A 15,275-nucleotide genomic window follows, 5' to 3' on the forward strand; every position below is an offset into this window, starting at 1 on the left:
AGCGTGTTTCAGGTAATACCCACTTAGAGCCCATTAAAAACCCCACTTTTCAGGAAAAAAAATATTTATTTTAGTAGTACAATAATTAACTAGAACAAAGGTATATTACATGTAAAATATTTACAATGGGGGGAGTTTTTGCGGAGAGTTTATTTGCCCGGGAATTGATCTTCTTAACGGCCCTTACCTTTGCCTGTTGAAATAAAAGATTCTTAAATATCACTTAATGATTTTACGAGTAAATTTAATAAACAAACTCTCAATATGTGCCACTCCTAAACAAACACAAAAACCAATAATTCCTTGGGACAATCTATTAATATACAAAAATCACAGCACATATGTACAAAATGAGGCCTGGTCAAATAACAGTTACACTCTTAACCTCCATACAGCCTCCGGGAGGGGGGACCACATAATAACACTTTGCCCCCCTACGCAATATTCCCCAGATACACTTTTCAGGCATATCCGTTTAACATTAATTTAGGTGTCTTATTCTAGCCTATGAGTTAAAACCGAGCTTACGCTGGATTATATCCTCTCCCCACACCGGACAATCTGTCTTTGTTGTTCCATAGGGCATAGACTAGAGACACACCTAAGCCTACAGCACCACCCATCCCACATTTTTTTAAACCAGCTGAAAAAAAAGTACATAATTACTAAACATTAAGATAAAGAAATAATTGCTTACCAGTCGATTTGTATAGTAACCCAGTGGCAGTGGCTGCAGCAACTGTGTTAAGATCGTCATCAGTACCCCTGGCCCACGACAAAATCACCCCAAAAGCCGAATAAATAACTGCTACAGACCCAAAAGTGTTTGCAGTGGCGCTACCCTTTTTCATAATATGATTTAATAGCCTAAAAACCATGTTATTTACCACCAAATCATTTGAACCAATAACAAACACTCACTGTGTTCTTCTAAGCTTTCCAGTTTGTCCCGCTAAAGTGGTGGCTTTCAGTCCATTATAAAACCCAGAAGCTCCACCTAAGGCGGCTCCCACCATACACGAACCACCGATTTGACCAAAGGCCAATTCGAAACGGCCTCGTTGCTTGGTGGCCCCGTCGAGGAATATAAACTCGGGCTGCGCTTGTGGAATGTACCCCGGGTCGAAGTTCAAATAAGGCGAGGCGAAGGGTTTAAACTGCCCTACAGAACGAGTGTAATTATGTAAGGTTATGTGGAAATGTGAGGGTGAAACTGAATGTGCTTACCTCCCAGGTTGGTTTGACTGTAGGCGCTCGCGTCCGGACTGTAGACGTCGTTACTTTCGTTTAGGGACATTGTTATTATCCTTAAAGATTCGGAAAAGTCTCGGGAATTTTGCTGTGTGTTGATTTTTTTTAGCCAGGGATTACGAGAAGAAGGGCATGTGAAACGTCATAGTTGTGACATTTGTTGTTTTTGACAAGAACGACAAGTGACAAATGAGTGACGACAAATAAAGACAATTTTGTTTCTTTTATAGCTTTTTCCATTTGCAATGAAAGTGCAGCACTCAGTGCGCACTGCCACTTTTTTGTGCTGTCAAAATTGTGCAGGAGTGTGTCGTAAATGGAATAGTGTTTTTTTGACCTTGACCTGGGGTGCAAATTATCCCATTCTCATGTTTTTGGTTAAGTTTGAATTTCGCAATTTGAAGTATTTTTTAAACCTACCTAAGGTTTGGTAACCAATTACTTTTATAAGTATATACATTACAAACTTATTGAAATTCAAGGAAAAGTATGTAATAGAACATAGGAAAGGTTACCTATTTATCATTGAATTTGGTAGTTGCCATTTCATTTTCAGAGTCTAATTCGCTACTGCTTTATATATGTAAATAAAATGGCAGCTCGATAATTTTTGTTTGTTTTTTCGGCTATATTTTATATTTAATAAATAAATGCACTGAACCGACACAATCTCCCAGCGAAGGTGCGTGAAACCATGCCCTTGGTGCAATATTACATGCACTGGTATTTAAATGGAATGAAAGTGCAATCAAATGGAATACCAAAAGTTGGATTACTGCGCACCAGTGCATCAAATGGAAAACTCTATTAGAGCTAACATCATTGTTATTTTGCATTACATCATTGTAAATTTGAAAATATTTTAACAGAAATACCGAATGAATATCATTGACTGCCATGTTTTTATTTGTGCTACTGTTCGCTATTTGTGCTAATGCCAACAGTTTTAGGATACATTCCTAATGTCTAAAAATGGCGTCCAATTTGTTTTCTTGACACCTGTCAAAAATGACATTGAACGCTGTGACGTAAACAAACTAGCTTTTTAGGTTAGGTGACGTGTTGTTTTCTGAAGTAGAAGAAAAAACCACTTACCGGCGCCCGATACCCGAAAATTTCAATAAAACTAACAATGGTAACCTTAAAATAATATTCCTACATATTTGCGATGATACAGAGGATCATTTTTAGGCAGACACAGGCAAACTAATCAGGTACTCGTCCCCAGTGAACCCAGCCGTGTTCCCCCATTTAACGTTAGTACTACTGGGGATCGGCATCTTTTTCACCGCCTGGTTCTTCGTTTACGAGGTAACGAGCAACAAACAGACCCGCAGCCTGAAAAAAGAAATCGCCACCGCCATGGTAGCTTCAGTCTTCTCTGGATTCGGCATTGTGTTTTTACTGCTTACAGTGGGGATTTATGTGTAATATATCCATAATAATTTTGTAAGTTATTAAGACTGTAAGGGTAATATAAGTTAATGTTTCTAGATTAACCTTATGTACTTTCTTTTAACCATAAATTGTTTCACATGTTATGTCAATAGTTTCTAAATTATTACAAATGCTTGGATTCGTAAAAAGATGCACTAGAGACTTTCAGAGTGTTGATGCCCTCAAATTGTTGTGTTGCCTTCTTGTCAGACCTTATCTAGAGTACGGTTCTTATGTGTGGTTGTAATCCTACAATATCGATAAATCCAAAATCGAAATGGTTCAACACTAGTTTTTAAGATATGTAGCATACAAATTAAACATATCTATTGAATTAAGTAACCAAGTGAATTACCCTCAAATTAAAGCACAACTTGTTATTCGCCCTGTGAATGACCATAGGCTAATAAGAGATTGCAAAATGTTTTATGGGTTGATCCATTCTACTATATTGTGTCCTCAATTACTTGAACAAGTGGGTCTACAGGCACCACTTTTTTGACCCAATTATGCATACTTAGAACATTGAAAGGCCTTTTATAGGTGAATCAATTGTTGTGATGTAAGTATGTATACTTATTTATTTTGTCATTAGGTATAAATAAGTATAATATTAGAAAATCTTTAACCTTATTGGGCATTGAGTGAGTCAGATTTCATGTAAAAATCATGATTTTTAATTGTTGATTATTTGTTATTATTGATATAGAAAGTGTCCCTAAACAAAAAAGAAAAATTCCCTGCAGTTGGTAACACTGCATGGGTCACAGGAGTTGCTATGGGAACTCGAATAACAATCAATGCCTTGACAGCCAGTTGCCATGGCAACAGTGACTGGCAACATAACCTAAATAATGTACCTATCATTATTATAAATAAAAATGCAACTAAAATATTTACAAACCATTTTAGAGGCTCAGGTAATAAAACCCAATGAGATCCATAAATTTTCTTATAAAAAAAAAAAACACGTTTTAGGACCACGAATATAAAATCGTGGCCCTATGTTGGTCCCCGAACAATCAAAAACTGGCGGTGGCGACCTGCGACAGACAAATCCTGTTGTTCGACGAGGAGGGCAAGAAAAGGGATAAATTCGCGACGAAACCCTTCGATCCCGAAGCCGGTAAGAAATCGTACGTTATAACCGCGATCGCTTTCAGTCCGGATTCGACCAAAATCGCGGTGGCCCAAACCGACTGTATCGTTTACGTGTACAAAATCGGGGACAAATGGGGCGACAAGAAGGCGATCTGCAACAAATTCCCGCAACCCGCTCCGGTCACTTGCCTCTTATGGTTGTTAACCGGACCGATCGTTTGCGGACTGCAGGACGGACGTGTCCGGGCGTTACAAGTCAAATCCAACAAGTCCCAAAGCTTATTCGCGTCCGATAGTTTGGTGGTCGCGCTGGCGCCAAATTCAAAGGGCACAGGTAAGTATATACTTATATAATAATAAGCATTTTTTTCCAACAGGCTAATGCCCAATTAAAGGAAAATCAATTTACAATTTCATTACAAGATATATAGTAATTTACAATTGCATACAAAAAAAATGTGTAATAAGATAAAATTTAAGGCGGTAAGTACATTACAAAAGACAGGATAAAATATAATAAGTATAACTTAACAGCTAAGAATTAAAACTAAATACATACATACTTGCTAATTGCTCAAACTTTCCAAACCAGTAGACAAATTCTACAACTCAAGCCCTCAGCCAGTATTCGAATTTCTACATATATTTAAAAGTTGCGATAAGCTACAATTGTTTATGTCACCCTCATCAGAGATGAGATTACATATTATTTGATCTAGCTTGGTCGGTATTCTGCTGAAGGAGTTGAAGGAAAATATAATACTTTCTTTCATATTCTCTTCTATTATTTTGATTTGGCTTTTCCAATATGTACGACTAGGTTGAAAAATAAGAAGCCAACCTGGATTACACCAGAGATAAAAAGATATTCAAACTACATAAAAGATCTCTATGTTTGGTACAAATATACTAATTCTAGGGAACACTACGTTACATACAAACATGAAAGGAAACAATATCGACGTTACATCTCCTCTTATAAAAAGTCTATAAATGATAACAAAATCCAAAATTCAAAAAACAAGATAAAATCAGCATGGTCAATCATAAAATCTGAGTCAGGTAAAAATAAAACTAACAACAATATTGTTTTAAGGGAAGATGGTCAGTCCATTGAAAACCCAACTTTAATCACCGAATTATTTGCTAAACATTTTACTCTTGACCATCAACAAAGCTGTAACTCCAATATACATGACTTGCATTTGTGATTATCCAATGAAATGAAATATGATTATCCAACCATATTTCTCAATCCTGTTAATTCTCAGGATATCTTTAAGATATTGATGAACCTTCCAAATAAATTTTCCTCTGGCTTGGATGAAATTCCGGTATTCGTCTTAAAGTTTGTTGGGATTCACTTAGCCGGACCCATTTCCAATGTGATCAATGAGAGTCTTTCTACCCAAATTTTTCCTTCTGCTCTTAAGCGGGCAAAAGTAGTGCCTGTTTTTAAGAAGGGAGAAAAAACGAATATTGCCAACTATCGGCCAGTATCCGTATTACCATCCATATCGAAGGTATTTGAAAGGGTTATCTATCAAATAGTTATGAATTATTTAACTCACCATCAAATAATAAATAAACACCAATACGGATTCGTTCCCAAAAGATCGACGGAAATGGCCATTTATAGTGCAATACAATATATTATGGAGAATCTTGAGAGAAAGGCCAGTGTAGCTGGACTGTATTTCGATTTGTCTAAGGCGTTGTCTAAGGCGTCTAAGCGACACGGTTGACCATTCTTTACTGCTGGACATCCTGGAACGGTATGGCATCAGGGGTGCAGCATCTAAATTACTCAGTTCATATCTAGAGCAAAGAGAACAAATAGTTTGTGTGGCACATTCCGGCTCACCAACGTTTTCCCGTCCCCAAATTATAGGAAGAGGTGTGCCTCAGGACTCAATCTTGGGACCTGTGCTCTTCCTATTATATGTCAATGGCTTGCCTGAGCTGTTCCCTTCTGATATGATTTGTCAATTCGCCGACGACACGTCAGTTATAGTTGCCAGGAAGACAGTGGCAGATCTTTCACGGGGCTGCTCATCCGCAGTGGAGCGCATGAGGACCTGGTGTCTGGACAGTAAGTTGTCTTTGAACTCTGGTAAAACGGGGTTGATTAATTTTTCGAAGGCCAATATTGTCTCAGAATCTCTACTTGTGTGGTCTGGTGGGCAGTCAATCCCTGTAGCCAATAGTATTAAATTCTTAGGAATACACAGTGACTCCAATTTAAATTGGGAGAAACATATTAAAAACCTTTATTCCAGATTAGCTAGCTTGTGCGAATTGATTAGAAGATTAAGGGATGTAGTATCTGAGGTATCTCTTCGCCTATTTTATTTCGGACAGGTACAGTCGATCTTACAATATGGTATCTGTTTCTGGGGATCTGCAAGAGGAGCTCTAGATATATTTAGAATGCAAAAGCGTATCATTCGTTGTTTATTGGGCATGACCTACAGAACTTCCTGTAGAAAACAAACTAAAAATACTCACCCTTCCCTCCTTATACTTTTCTTCCTTGGTGTTATTTGTGAAGAGACACAATCATTTGTTTGTTGAGAATAGGGAAATGTACGCTGAGGATGTGACTATGATTACACGACATAGAAGCGATCTCCGCATTCCATTGCATAATTCAGCTTACTATGAAAGAGGTTCTCATTATATGGCCATCAGAGCTTATAGAATGCTACCTGCTGATATTAGAAGCATTGAATCTACAGTCCAATTTAAAAAAGCTGTTTACCACTGGTTGCAGATTAAATGTTTTTATAATTTTACTTTTGGATAATAATTTTAACTTGTGTTAGATATTTAGAATATTTATTTTAAATTTTGTTATTTTGTTTATATAAGTATATTGCCTCTATGAATTCTAGATAAGAAAAATTAATGTACCCTATGGGAGCTAGACCCTCCTTTGTATGACGTTGCTTTGTCGTCCTGTATACGATTTTGTTGGCAAATAAAGGATATTATTATTATTATTATTATTATAAGCAGGCTTATACCTTGCTTCCAGTCGGGGTACATGAAAAGATAATTGATCCAGAAGGAAGGGGCAATCAATTTTGTTGTTAATGACCTTCCACAAAAACCTGATTGAATGTAACGTCCGACATTCAGCTAAGGGCACTTCTCCAAACCTTGATAACAGCAAAGTGTGTGATCTATACCTCTATCTGGGTAGACACCATCCTCTTGATATGCCAAATATTTTAAAAAAATGCCTTTGAACGGCCTCCAGAGTATTCGGCAAATGTATTTATTTATTTATTTATTTATTCATGCCAAAAAGTATAAAGCTTTTACACAAGTCAGTCAAAAATATAACTCCAAATAAAAGTATTAAACTGTAAAATTCGTTTTACCTAAGAACAAAAATAAAACACATATAAGCCTAAAAGGTAATGCTTAAAAACACTTAACACTAAAAGTCAAGAGACCCAGCCTATGCAATAGCACTGAAATTTGAGCTCAGGAATTCCTCAAATGAATAAAAAGCATTGGTGACTAAAAAATGTTTTACCTTTGTCTTATAAGCATTAAGAGGCAAATCCTTAACGGAGACCGGCAGGACATTAAAGAACTTAATTCCATAATAAGACACGCCATTACGGGTACGCTCGAGTCTCCTAAATGGTGCCACCAAGGAGCCGCTATTTCTGGTGTCATGACTGTGAGTGCTAGCATGAGTCGCAAACCTGGGTAGGTTTTCCCTAATGAATACAAGGCACAGAAGTATGAAGGCGCTTGGTAAGGTGAGAACTCTCAGAAGCCTGAAGTGGACCCTACAACAATCCCTGTATCCAATCTGCGCAATCACTCGCAGACATCGACGTTGCAATGCAAAAATCCTGGGCATATGCGCTGAATGACCCCAGTTTAGTAAGTTATACGTCATTAGAGAGTGAAAATATCCAAAGTAAGCTGTCCTGAGAGTACCTGCGGAGACAGACCCAGACAAATTGCGAATCAGGAAAGTACACCTTGATAATTTGGTTGACAATTCATCTATGTGACCTTGCCACGTCAAACCACTATCCAATCTAACACCCAGAAAATCCACAGACACACCTAAAGATTGTTGCTGGGAATCAACGTCCCGAAGGGAAAAAATTATATTTTGAGTTTTGGACTCATTTAAGCACAATCTATTGGAAACGGCCCAGTCTCTAAACTGAGAACAAGATTCTTGAGCCTTGAGCGAAATGTTTGCGCAACTCCTATTAGTACACAGGGATGTAGTATCATCAGCATACAAATAGAAAGTGCAATCAGGGTGACAAGTTGGTAGGTCATTAACAAATATAAGAAACAGGATAGGCCCGAGAACGGATCCCTGAGGCACTCCATGCTCAATCGACAAACTCTGGGACCTACACCTCCCAAAACAAACAAACTGACTTCGGTCACTCAAGTAGGACTGTAGCAGTGACAGACTTCTCGAACAAAATTTGTAGTGGTTGAGCTTTTGAAGAAGAAGACTGATGTAGTAGAGATTCCAAATTAAAGAGCCATACTCCAGTCTTGACCTGACAAAACCATAAAAAAGTGTCTTAATCGCTGAGGGGTTAATAAACTATTTATTAACTAACTTAAACTATAACAGTCTCTTAAGACAAATCCTAACATCTTTGAGGCTCCAGAGGCGGTACAAAAGTGAGTTCCCTGTCAAACACTATACCCAGATCAGAAATTTCAGATTTTCTTATTAGGGAAACATCACTAATTTGCTAGTCAAATATTATGGGATTCTTATTTGTCTAGTATGATATAATGAAGCATTTAGATATTTTTAAACTGAGTCTGTTTAAAACACTCTAACCAAGTTAAGAGTATGCTGCAAGATGCAACAGTCTTCGAGGGTAGTAACTCTCCGGAAAATCTTTAAATCATCCGCGTAGGCCAATTTATGACAATCAATGATATTTAGAAGGTCATCAGTAAATCATAGAAAGAGTAGTGGTCCTAGGTTAGAACCTTGGGGTATCCCTGAAGTTGGAGTAAAACTAAAAGACCTAAATCCCTCTGTTTGTCAGGGAGGAAACTATTAACTTATAAGAATCTCTGAAAATCCATACATATACACATCAATTTGTTTATCAATATTTGATGGACAATCTCGTCAAAAGCCTTGCTGACATCTGTGTATATCGTATCTAGTTGGCATTTTTCATTAATAGCCGCACACACCGGCCGAGAAAAACAATAAAGATTAGTAATGCATGCGAAAAATCCATGCTTGTCGAGAACGAATTTTGAAAAAAATATCACGCTAGAGGATTGTTTCAAATAATTTGGAGAAATTGCATAGGATCGAGATAGTAGTCGGTTGTTTTCAATAAAACTGAAATCACCCTTCTTAAATACAAGGCATACTCTTGCAGTTTTCCACATTTCAGGAAATGTGCCAGTATGGATTATTAGATTGCATGATAGTACCTGCACACAATCCTTAACGACAAAGCTAGGGATCCCGTCGGGACCCGCAGTACTTTTTTTAGTCTGTAATAATGTCATCTGTGGTGAAAGTGGGACTAATGTGGACATAGTCAGAGTCACATGTTACATAAATGTTATTTATTTATTTATTTACAGTCAAGGCTTTCTAACAGACAGGCACAGCTGTCCAATAATAAGAAAGCACGTTATATCACAAATACAAATTAGTAAACAAGTTCTATATAATAATAATTACAACTACAGAGAATTAATTCTTAAAATTACATCACAATCTAGAAAGAATTACTTATGTAGTTTAATCAGGAAGTCGTCTTAGGTGTCGTTTAAAGGCATCAAAGCTCAAAAAAAAAAAGTCAATATTAGGATGGTTCAACTCCAAACTATTATACATACGGGTACATCTAATAATTGGAGAATTCGATAAGTAATTGGAAAAATACCTGGATACTACAAAAGTTTGTCTATTACGAAGGATGTAAGGATTGATGTTAAAATTGAGTTTTTTTAAAACAGATGAAGAATCAATAAAATTGTTTACGGCCTTGTATATAAATATTAAATCAAAATTTCTTCTTCGGACCTCCAACGATTGCATATTATAAAATTTTAAATTATCATCATAACTAAAGAAATGCCGTCGTCTGTTAAACCTATAATTTAAAGTGTTAACAAATTTGCGCTGCACACTCTTTAGTCGGCCAATATAATTGGCGTACATTGGATTCCAAACTGTTGTTGCGTATTCCAGTACAGGTCTTACTATACTATTGAATAAAATTGTTAAGGAATTTACGTTGCTAAATCCTTTTGTTGCTCGAAAAACAAATCCAAGATTTTTAAGAGCCTTTTGTACAATATTTTCAAGATGCTTCTCAAACAAAAGCCTAGGATCCAATGTCACCCCAAGATCCTTAATATAATCCAAATATTTAAGCTTAACATTATTTAGGTAAAGATCACATTTAACTTGCAGAGGAACAGGCCTTTTAGAGAACAAAATACAATTACATTTATCCAAATTGACAAAAAGTCTATTCAAAGTACAGTAATTCATAAAATTAGCAGCCGAATTAATAGTTTTTGAGATTTTAAGATCATCTGCATATAAAGCATAGCTACTATGTGAAAAACATTGCTCTATATCATATAGGAAAATGATAAACAGCAGAGGACCCAAGTGTGACCCCTGAGGCACACCTGAAGTCACAGCTGTACTCTTCGATTTTTGGCCATTTACAACAACATACTGAGATCTTTCACTTAAGTAACTTTTAAAAATTTCAAACAAAGCCCCATGTACCCCGAAATTCTCAAGCTTTATTAAAAGAGTTGGGTGGTGGACCTTATCGAAAGCTTTAGAGAAATCGGTGTACACTGTACAAGTCTCAGAACCTCGCTCCATATTCTCAGATATGAGTTGAACGTAAGGCACAAGGTTAGTCAGTGCCGATCTTTGTTTTAAAAAAGCCGTGTTGGTTTAAGTCAATCGATCCCCTAACAATAAAAAATAATTGATCCAAAATAAGAGACTCAAACAGTTTCCCAAAATGGCTCAAGAGAGAAATCGGTCTATAGTTATTGATAGCGCTTTTATCTCCTGATTTAAAAATAGGCACAATTTGGGCTACTTTCCAAAGCTTAAGGTATTTACCAGTTGAAATACATTGATTATACAATAAATATAGAGGCTCACAAACATTAGGACATGATTTCAGAAATATTGAGGGAAATCCGTCTGGCCCAGGACCCTTTTTGGGATTCATAGAGCATAATGCTTCTCTAATATCGTCTTCTCGAACATGATCAACAGTAAAACATTCTTTTGATTGGACAACATCAATTAATGATGGAGTATTAGATGGTTCAAAAACACTGCTAAAAAACTTTGAGAAAAGTTCACAAATGTCAGAGTTATTCGTAGCATATTGATCATTAAAGGTCATTTTTAATGGCAAATTTTTTGTATTCCTTTTATCATTAATAAACGACCAAAAGTACTTTGTGTCATGCTTAATATTTTCCTCTGTTTTAGTAATGTAAACTTTATAGTCTTTACTAATATTTAGTTTTACAGATTTACGTAAATTTGAGAAAATATCGTAGTCAGACTGTAGCTTGTATTTTTTCCAGTCTCTGTGCACCTGCACTTTATTCTTTATTAAATTAATAGTGTGCTTAGAAAACCATAAAGGATATTGGCGCTTTTTAATTTTTATTTTTGATATTTCAGAATTCACAATATTACTCAGTTCTGCGTAAAAACATGTTGTTATCTACATCACGAGATAAAAATAAATCCTTCCACTGAAGAGAACGAATTTTCTCATTAATAACTGCATAATTTGCCCTAATGAAATTTACCTTTTGATAAGAATAACACACGACTTTTTTTCATAATTTAACTTAATATTTACCTCCAACGACATATGATGACTGTCCTCAGGCACTAATGGGTAATTACATTTAATTACCTCGGTTATTAAAGAATTAGTACCTACAACTAAATCTAAAATTCTATTCCTTGAATTCAAAATGTAATTAAATTGTTTTAAACCATTAAGGAAGTAAAAATCAGTAAAGCATTTGCTACATGGGTCAGTGGCGTTATCAGAATTTAGTTTGTTATTACGCGACCAGGATAAATTAGGCAAGTTAAAATCACCTAGCATTAAAACTTTCCCATTAATTTTGTTACTTAGTACAGACTCTACTTTTGACATGAAATGTTTATAGTTATTCGAAGATGCGTGAGGGGGGACATAGACAGTACAAATTAACAATTTATTACCTCCAATGTTGAGTTATGTTGATTTAATGGCTTAGTGTCCCTGTACACGTTCTTAAAGGCATGGGCAAAGGTTGACACAATTTGTTCTGGGCCTTCATATGAACCAAATGAGTCCTTCTTAGGTGCAGGAAACCGTGACGTACCCTTCCTACTATGAACAAATGACCAAAAGATTGATGGATCCGAATGTATATTTTCCTCTGCTTGCATAACATGAACTCGATAAGCTAAATCCACCTGGTACTTTATATCCCGACGCAAGGAGGTGTATCTGGTTAATAAAAAAGAGTGCGATGGGATTTAAAGTTTCTAAAGGCCTTTTCCTTCTTAATAATATTATTTATTATTTCCTTGGTAAACCAAGGGGGAAAACGTCGTCATCTTTGTTAGGGTGTAGTTGTTACAAGAATACCTTGAAGTGTATCATAAAGGGGTACAGCAAGCATCTGAGACATTAGAAGAATTCAATATTTATTACTTAGTGAACTAAAATATCTATAAGAGTAAAATCTTACCTCTCTTAGTAGCAATAGTTTCTTTAAATGAGTATGCATCCATAATTTGTTCTACTAGACTTCCAAATTTAGTGGTACATATAGTAATTTCATCTGCTTTTGATGCAATTACTCGTCCGTATCTTAGTTCATACCATAGAGGAGCATCAGATTGGCACATAGTATATTCGTTGGCTGATTTAAGTAGGCATTTATTCTGCATTCGATCTAAACAAAATGCAATAAATTGATTCGGATTTGCTTTTTCATTAATTTTATTTTTAAATTAACACATTAGGTAATGCAGAGACAGACACTTAAAAGATTTTGTTTCGAGTTGATTATAAACATTAAATATGAATCAGTGATCAAAGAACGTGATTTTACTACTACTTTCTCTATAAAATTTGTAGATGTAATTTGGTAGTTGGAAAAGCAATTGACAAAACCCTTTTTAACAGAAGCACTTACTAAGTCTTTTGCCTTAATAAATTTCAAAGAACTTCGTACTTTAACATTAGCCTAATAATACGTGGAACAGGTCGTTAATTGCTCCTCACTTCTCTTGTCCAAGCACATTGTTAATGTGACCATATTACTTATAGCTTACCCCTCTCCGTGCAGCACAATATTCACATTTAACATCAGTAATAGTAAGCAACGATATGGTTTACATCTCACTCTGGGCTCTGGTGTTACACGTGCTTTAACAATGCACTAATTAATTTGCCACTTCACTTGCACATCTCCATAACCCTCTTTTTCGGATCTACAACAGTGGTCAAATTTCTATATTTTACCCTTATAGAATCCCTTAAAGCTCTACGACAATAAGTATCCACAATTGAGTTCCATAAGCCCATAGATAATATTAAATTTAATATCTGTTACGTATATAAACAGGATAATATTCCTCAAAATTTAGTAAAAATAAATTCCTTCTATTCTAATAACTAATCCTATTAATTACGTTAATATACTGCTATTTTCTTTAAGAAACTTGCTAGTAAGGTTACCAAATTCCACTGTATCTAAAGTAGTGAAAAGCCTAAAAAATATACACATAATTGAGTTATTTACTCTTCCAGACTCCAAACTGGTAAATGTAAATCAGGTCGGCTTTCAACATCAAAAGCACTAGAGAGGCTGTCATTATAAGGAAACCACTTAACTACCTGAAAGGACAAAAGTTTTCTGCGATCTGTTAAAAGCATTCAATTGTATCACGGAATACGGCTGTTGAAGCTTATTAGGTATAGCTTCTATAGTCACGAGATTTTAAGTCATGTATCTCTCTCTGATACCTTTAATATATTTTGTCGACGTTTACCCGATTACTTTGCCATTGCTTCTCGCTAGACAGGAAGTAACTTTACTTTTAAGATAGATTTAGATAGGAACAAAATAGCTTCGTACTAAAAAACGAGTTGTTTTAAATTATTAGTATATGTCTAATTTTACGTAACTTAGGTTACAATAATTCATACAAGTATCGTTTTATACCGATTTAAAAATTCTATAAGCAACCATATTTGTCATGTACTGGCGACCTGTCAATCACACTCAAGTCATCCGCGTAAATCACGTTAGTAGTGATCGGCAAAACGATCAGTCAAGCGCAAATATCTCTGGAACTGTCTAGCGATCATTTTTCAAAACACATGTTCACTTGGCAGCGATCTACATGGTCGGCGTAGCGTAAAGTAAAATAAAAAAATTCAATATCGAAGACCAGTCACACTCCTGTAGTAAACTATACATCCTTGGAAAGTCTGCTTTTCTAAAATTAAACTCAGGTCTGTTATCTTTAGGGACGGGAAGATTAGAGGCATGATGTAACAATGACCAATAATGCAGGGTGGTATAAGTCTTCATTAACGAACGGCACATTATGTTTTAAAAGGTCTATGTCAAAATTAGTAAACACAAGATCTAAGAAGCGATTAAGGGAGTTGGGTATAACATTATATTGTTTAAGATGTTACAATATACTGTATCCGTTCACTATATAGTATATACTATCAAATTTCATTAACCATTCGTCGACGTCTGATAATGTGCCCCACTTTGACATTGCCGACGTTGATGCTTCCCAGATTATTTTGGCCAGTAAAAAACTCAAAAATAAGTTAACATCTGGTGTAGACGGTGTGCCTAGCTTCTTGGTTAAAGATTGCATTGGTGTCCTGGCAGATCCGCTGACCTACATTTTCAACTTAATACTGTCAACAGAACAAATCCCTGAAATTTGGAAGACTGCCAAAATAATACCTATTTTAAAAGCTGGGGACTCTGATTTAATCGTGAACTACAGGCCAATCTCATTACTCTGTAACTTCTCAAAACTTTTCGAAATTATCCTGAATCGGTCGCTATTTAGTCACGCAAAAGAACTCATCTCTGTAGACCAGCATGGATTTTTTAGCGGGCGATCTTGTGTTACTAACTTATCCTGTCTGTCTAGTCACATCTGTGAATCACTTGATGTTAATACTCAAGTCGATGTTATTTATACCGACTTCCAAAAAGCCTTTGATCGGATAGATCACTATATTTTGCTGCATAAATTAACTCAGTATGGTTTTTCAGGGAGATTATTTAATTTATTTCATTCCTACTTGATTGGTAGATCTCAATATGTCGAATATGAGGGCTTTAAATCGAAACTTTTTAACGTAACGTCGGGTGTGCCACAGGGCTCGAACCTGGGTCCGCTCCTGTTT

At 35.9% G+C, this 15,275-nt stretch overlaps 3 protein-coding genes across 3 annotated transcripts in view; 2 read left to right on the top strand and 1 right to left on the bottom strand.

The window, feature by feature from the left end:
* Window positions 1-46: 46 nt before the first annotated feature.
* On the bottom strand, window positions 47-1,419 carry LOC126743359 (mitochondrial import inner membrane translocase subunit Tim23). The gene is made up of 5 exons (XM_050450400.1): window positions 1,228-1,419; window positions 922-1,162; window positions 698-867; window positions 529-643; window positions 47-193 (listed from the first exon to the last, which is right to left on the bottom strand). The coding sequence occupies exons 1-5, from the start codon at window positions 1,295-1,297 to the stop codon at window positions 184-186; spliced, it is 606 nt and encodes a 201-aa protein (XP_050306357.1). The 5' UTR covers window positions 1,298-1,419; the 3' UTR covers window positions 47-183.
* Window positions 1,420-2,218: 799 nt separating this feature from the next.
* LOC126743360 (transmembrane protein 258) lies at window positions 2,219-2,750 on the top strand. Its single transcript, XM_050450401.1, has 2 exons — window positions 2,219-2,386; window positions 2,443-2,750. Exons 1-2 carry the CDS (start codon window positions 2,384-2,386, stop codon window positions 2,680-2,682), a joined length of 243 nt encoding a protein of 80 aa, XP_050306358.1. The 5' UTR covers window positions 2,219-2,383; the 3' UTR covers window positions 2,683-2,750.
* A 729-nt stretch (window positions 2,751-3,479) lies between these two features.
* The window catches only part of LOC126743352 (intraflagellar transport protein 172 homolog), a 57,751-nt gene continuing 45,955 nt past the window's right edge, over window positions 3,480-15,275 (top strand). The window contains exons 1-2 of the mRNA XM_050450391.1: window positions 3,480-3,608; window positions 3,667-4,123. Coding sequence (XP_050306348.1) covers window positions 3,570-3,608; window positions 3,667-4,123 — 496 coding nt within the window. The 5' untranslated portion in view covers window positions 3,480-3,569. The remainder of the gene's footprint in view (window positions 3,609-3,666; window positions 4,124-15,275) is intronic.

This window comes from Anthonomus grandis, chromosome 12 (genome assembly GCF_022605725.1).
Source record: "Anthonomus grandis grandis chromosome 12, icAntGran1.3, whole genome shotgun sequence".
Classification (NCBI taxonomy): domain Eukaryota; kingdom Metazoa; phylum Arthropoda; class Insecta; order Coleoptera; family Curculionidae; genus Anthonomus; species Anthonomus grandis.

What these genes read in the sequence shown, in the direction of transcription:
- LOC126743359 (XM_050450400.1), bottom strand. Translation starts at nt 1,297, where the DNA reads ATGTCCCTAAACGAAAGTAACGACGTCTACAGTCCGGACGCGAGCGCC. An exon ending in CAGTCAAACCAACCTGGGAG is followed by an intron (nt 1,163 to 1,227) that starts GTAAGCACATTC and finishes CTCGTTCTGTAG; the next exon opens with GGCAGTTTAAACCCTTCGCC. An exon ending in GGAAAGCTTAGAAGAACACA is followed by an intron (nt 868 to 921) that starts GTGAGTGTTTGT and finishes CATGGTTTTTAG; the next exon opens with GCTATTAAATCATATTATGA.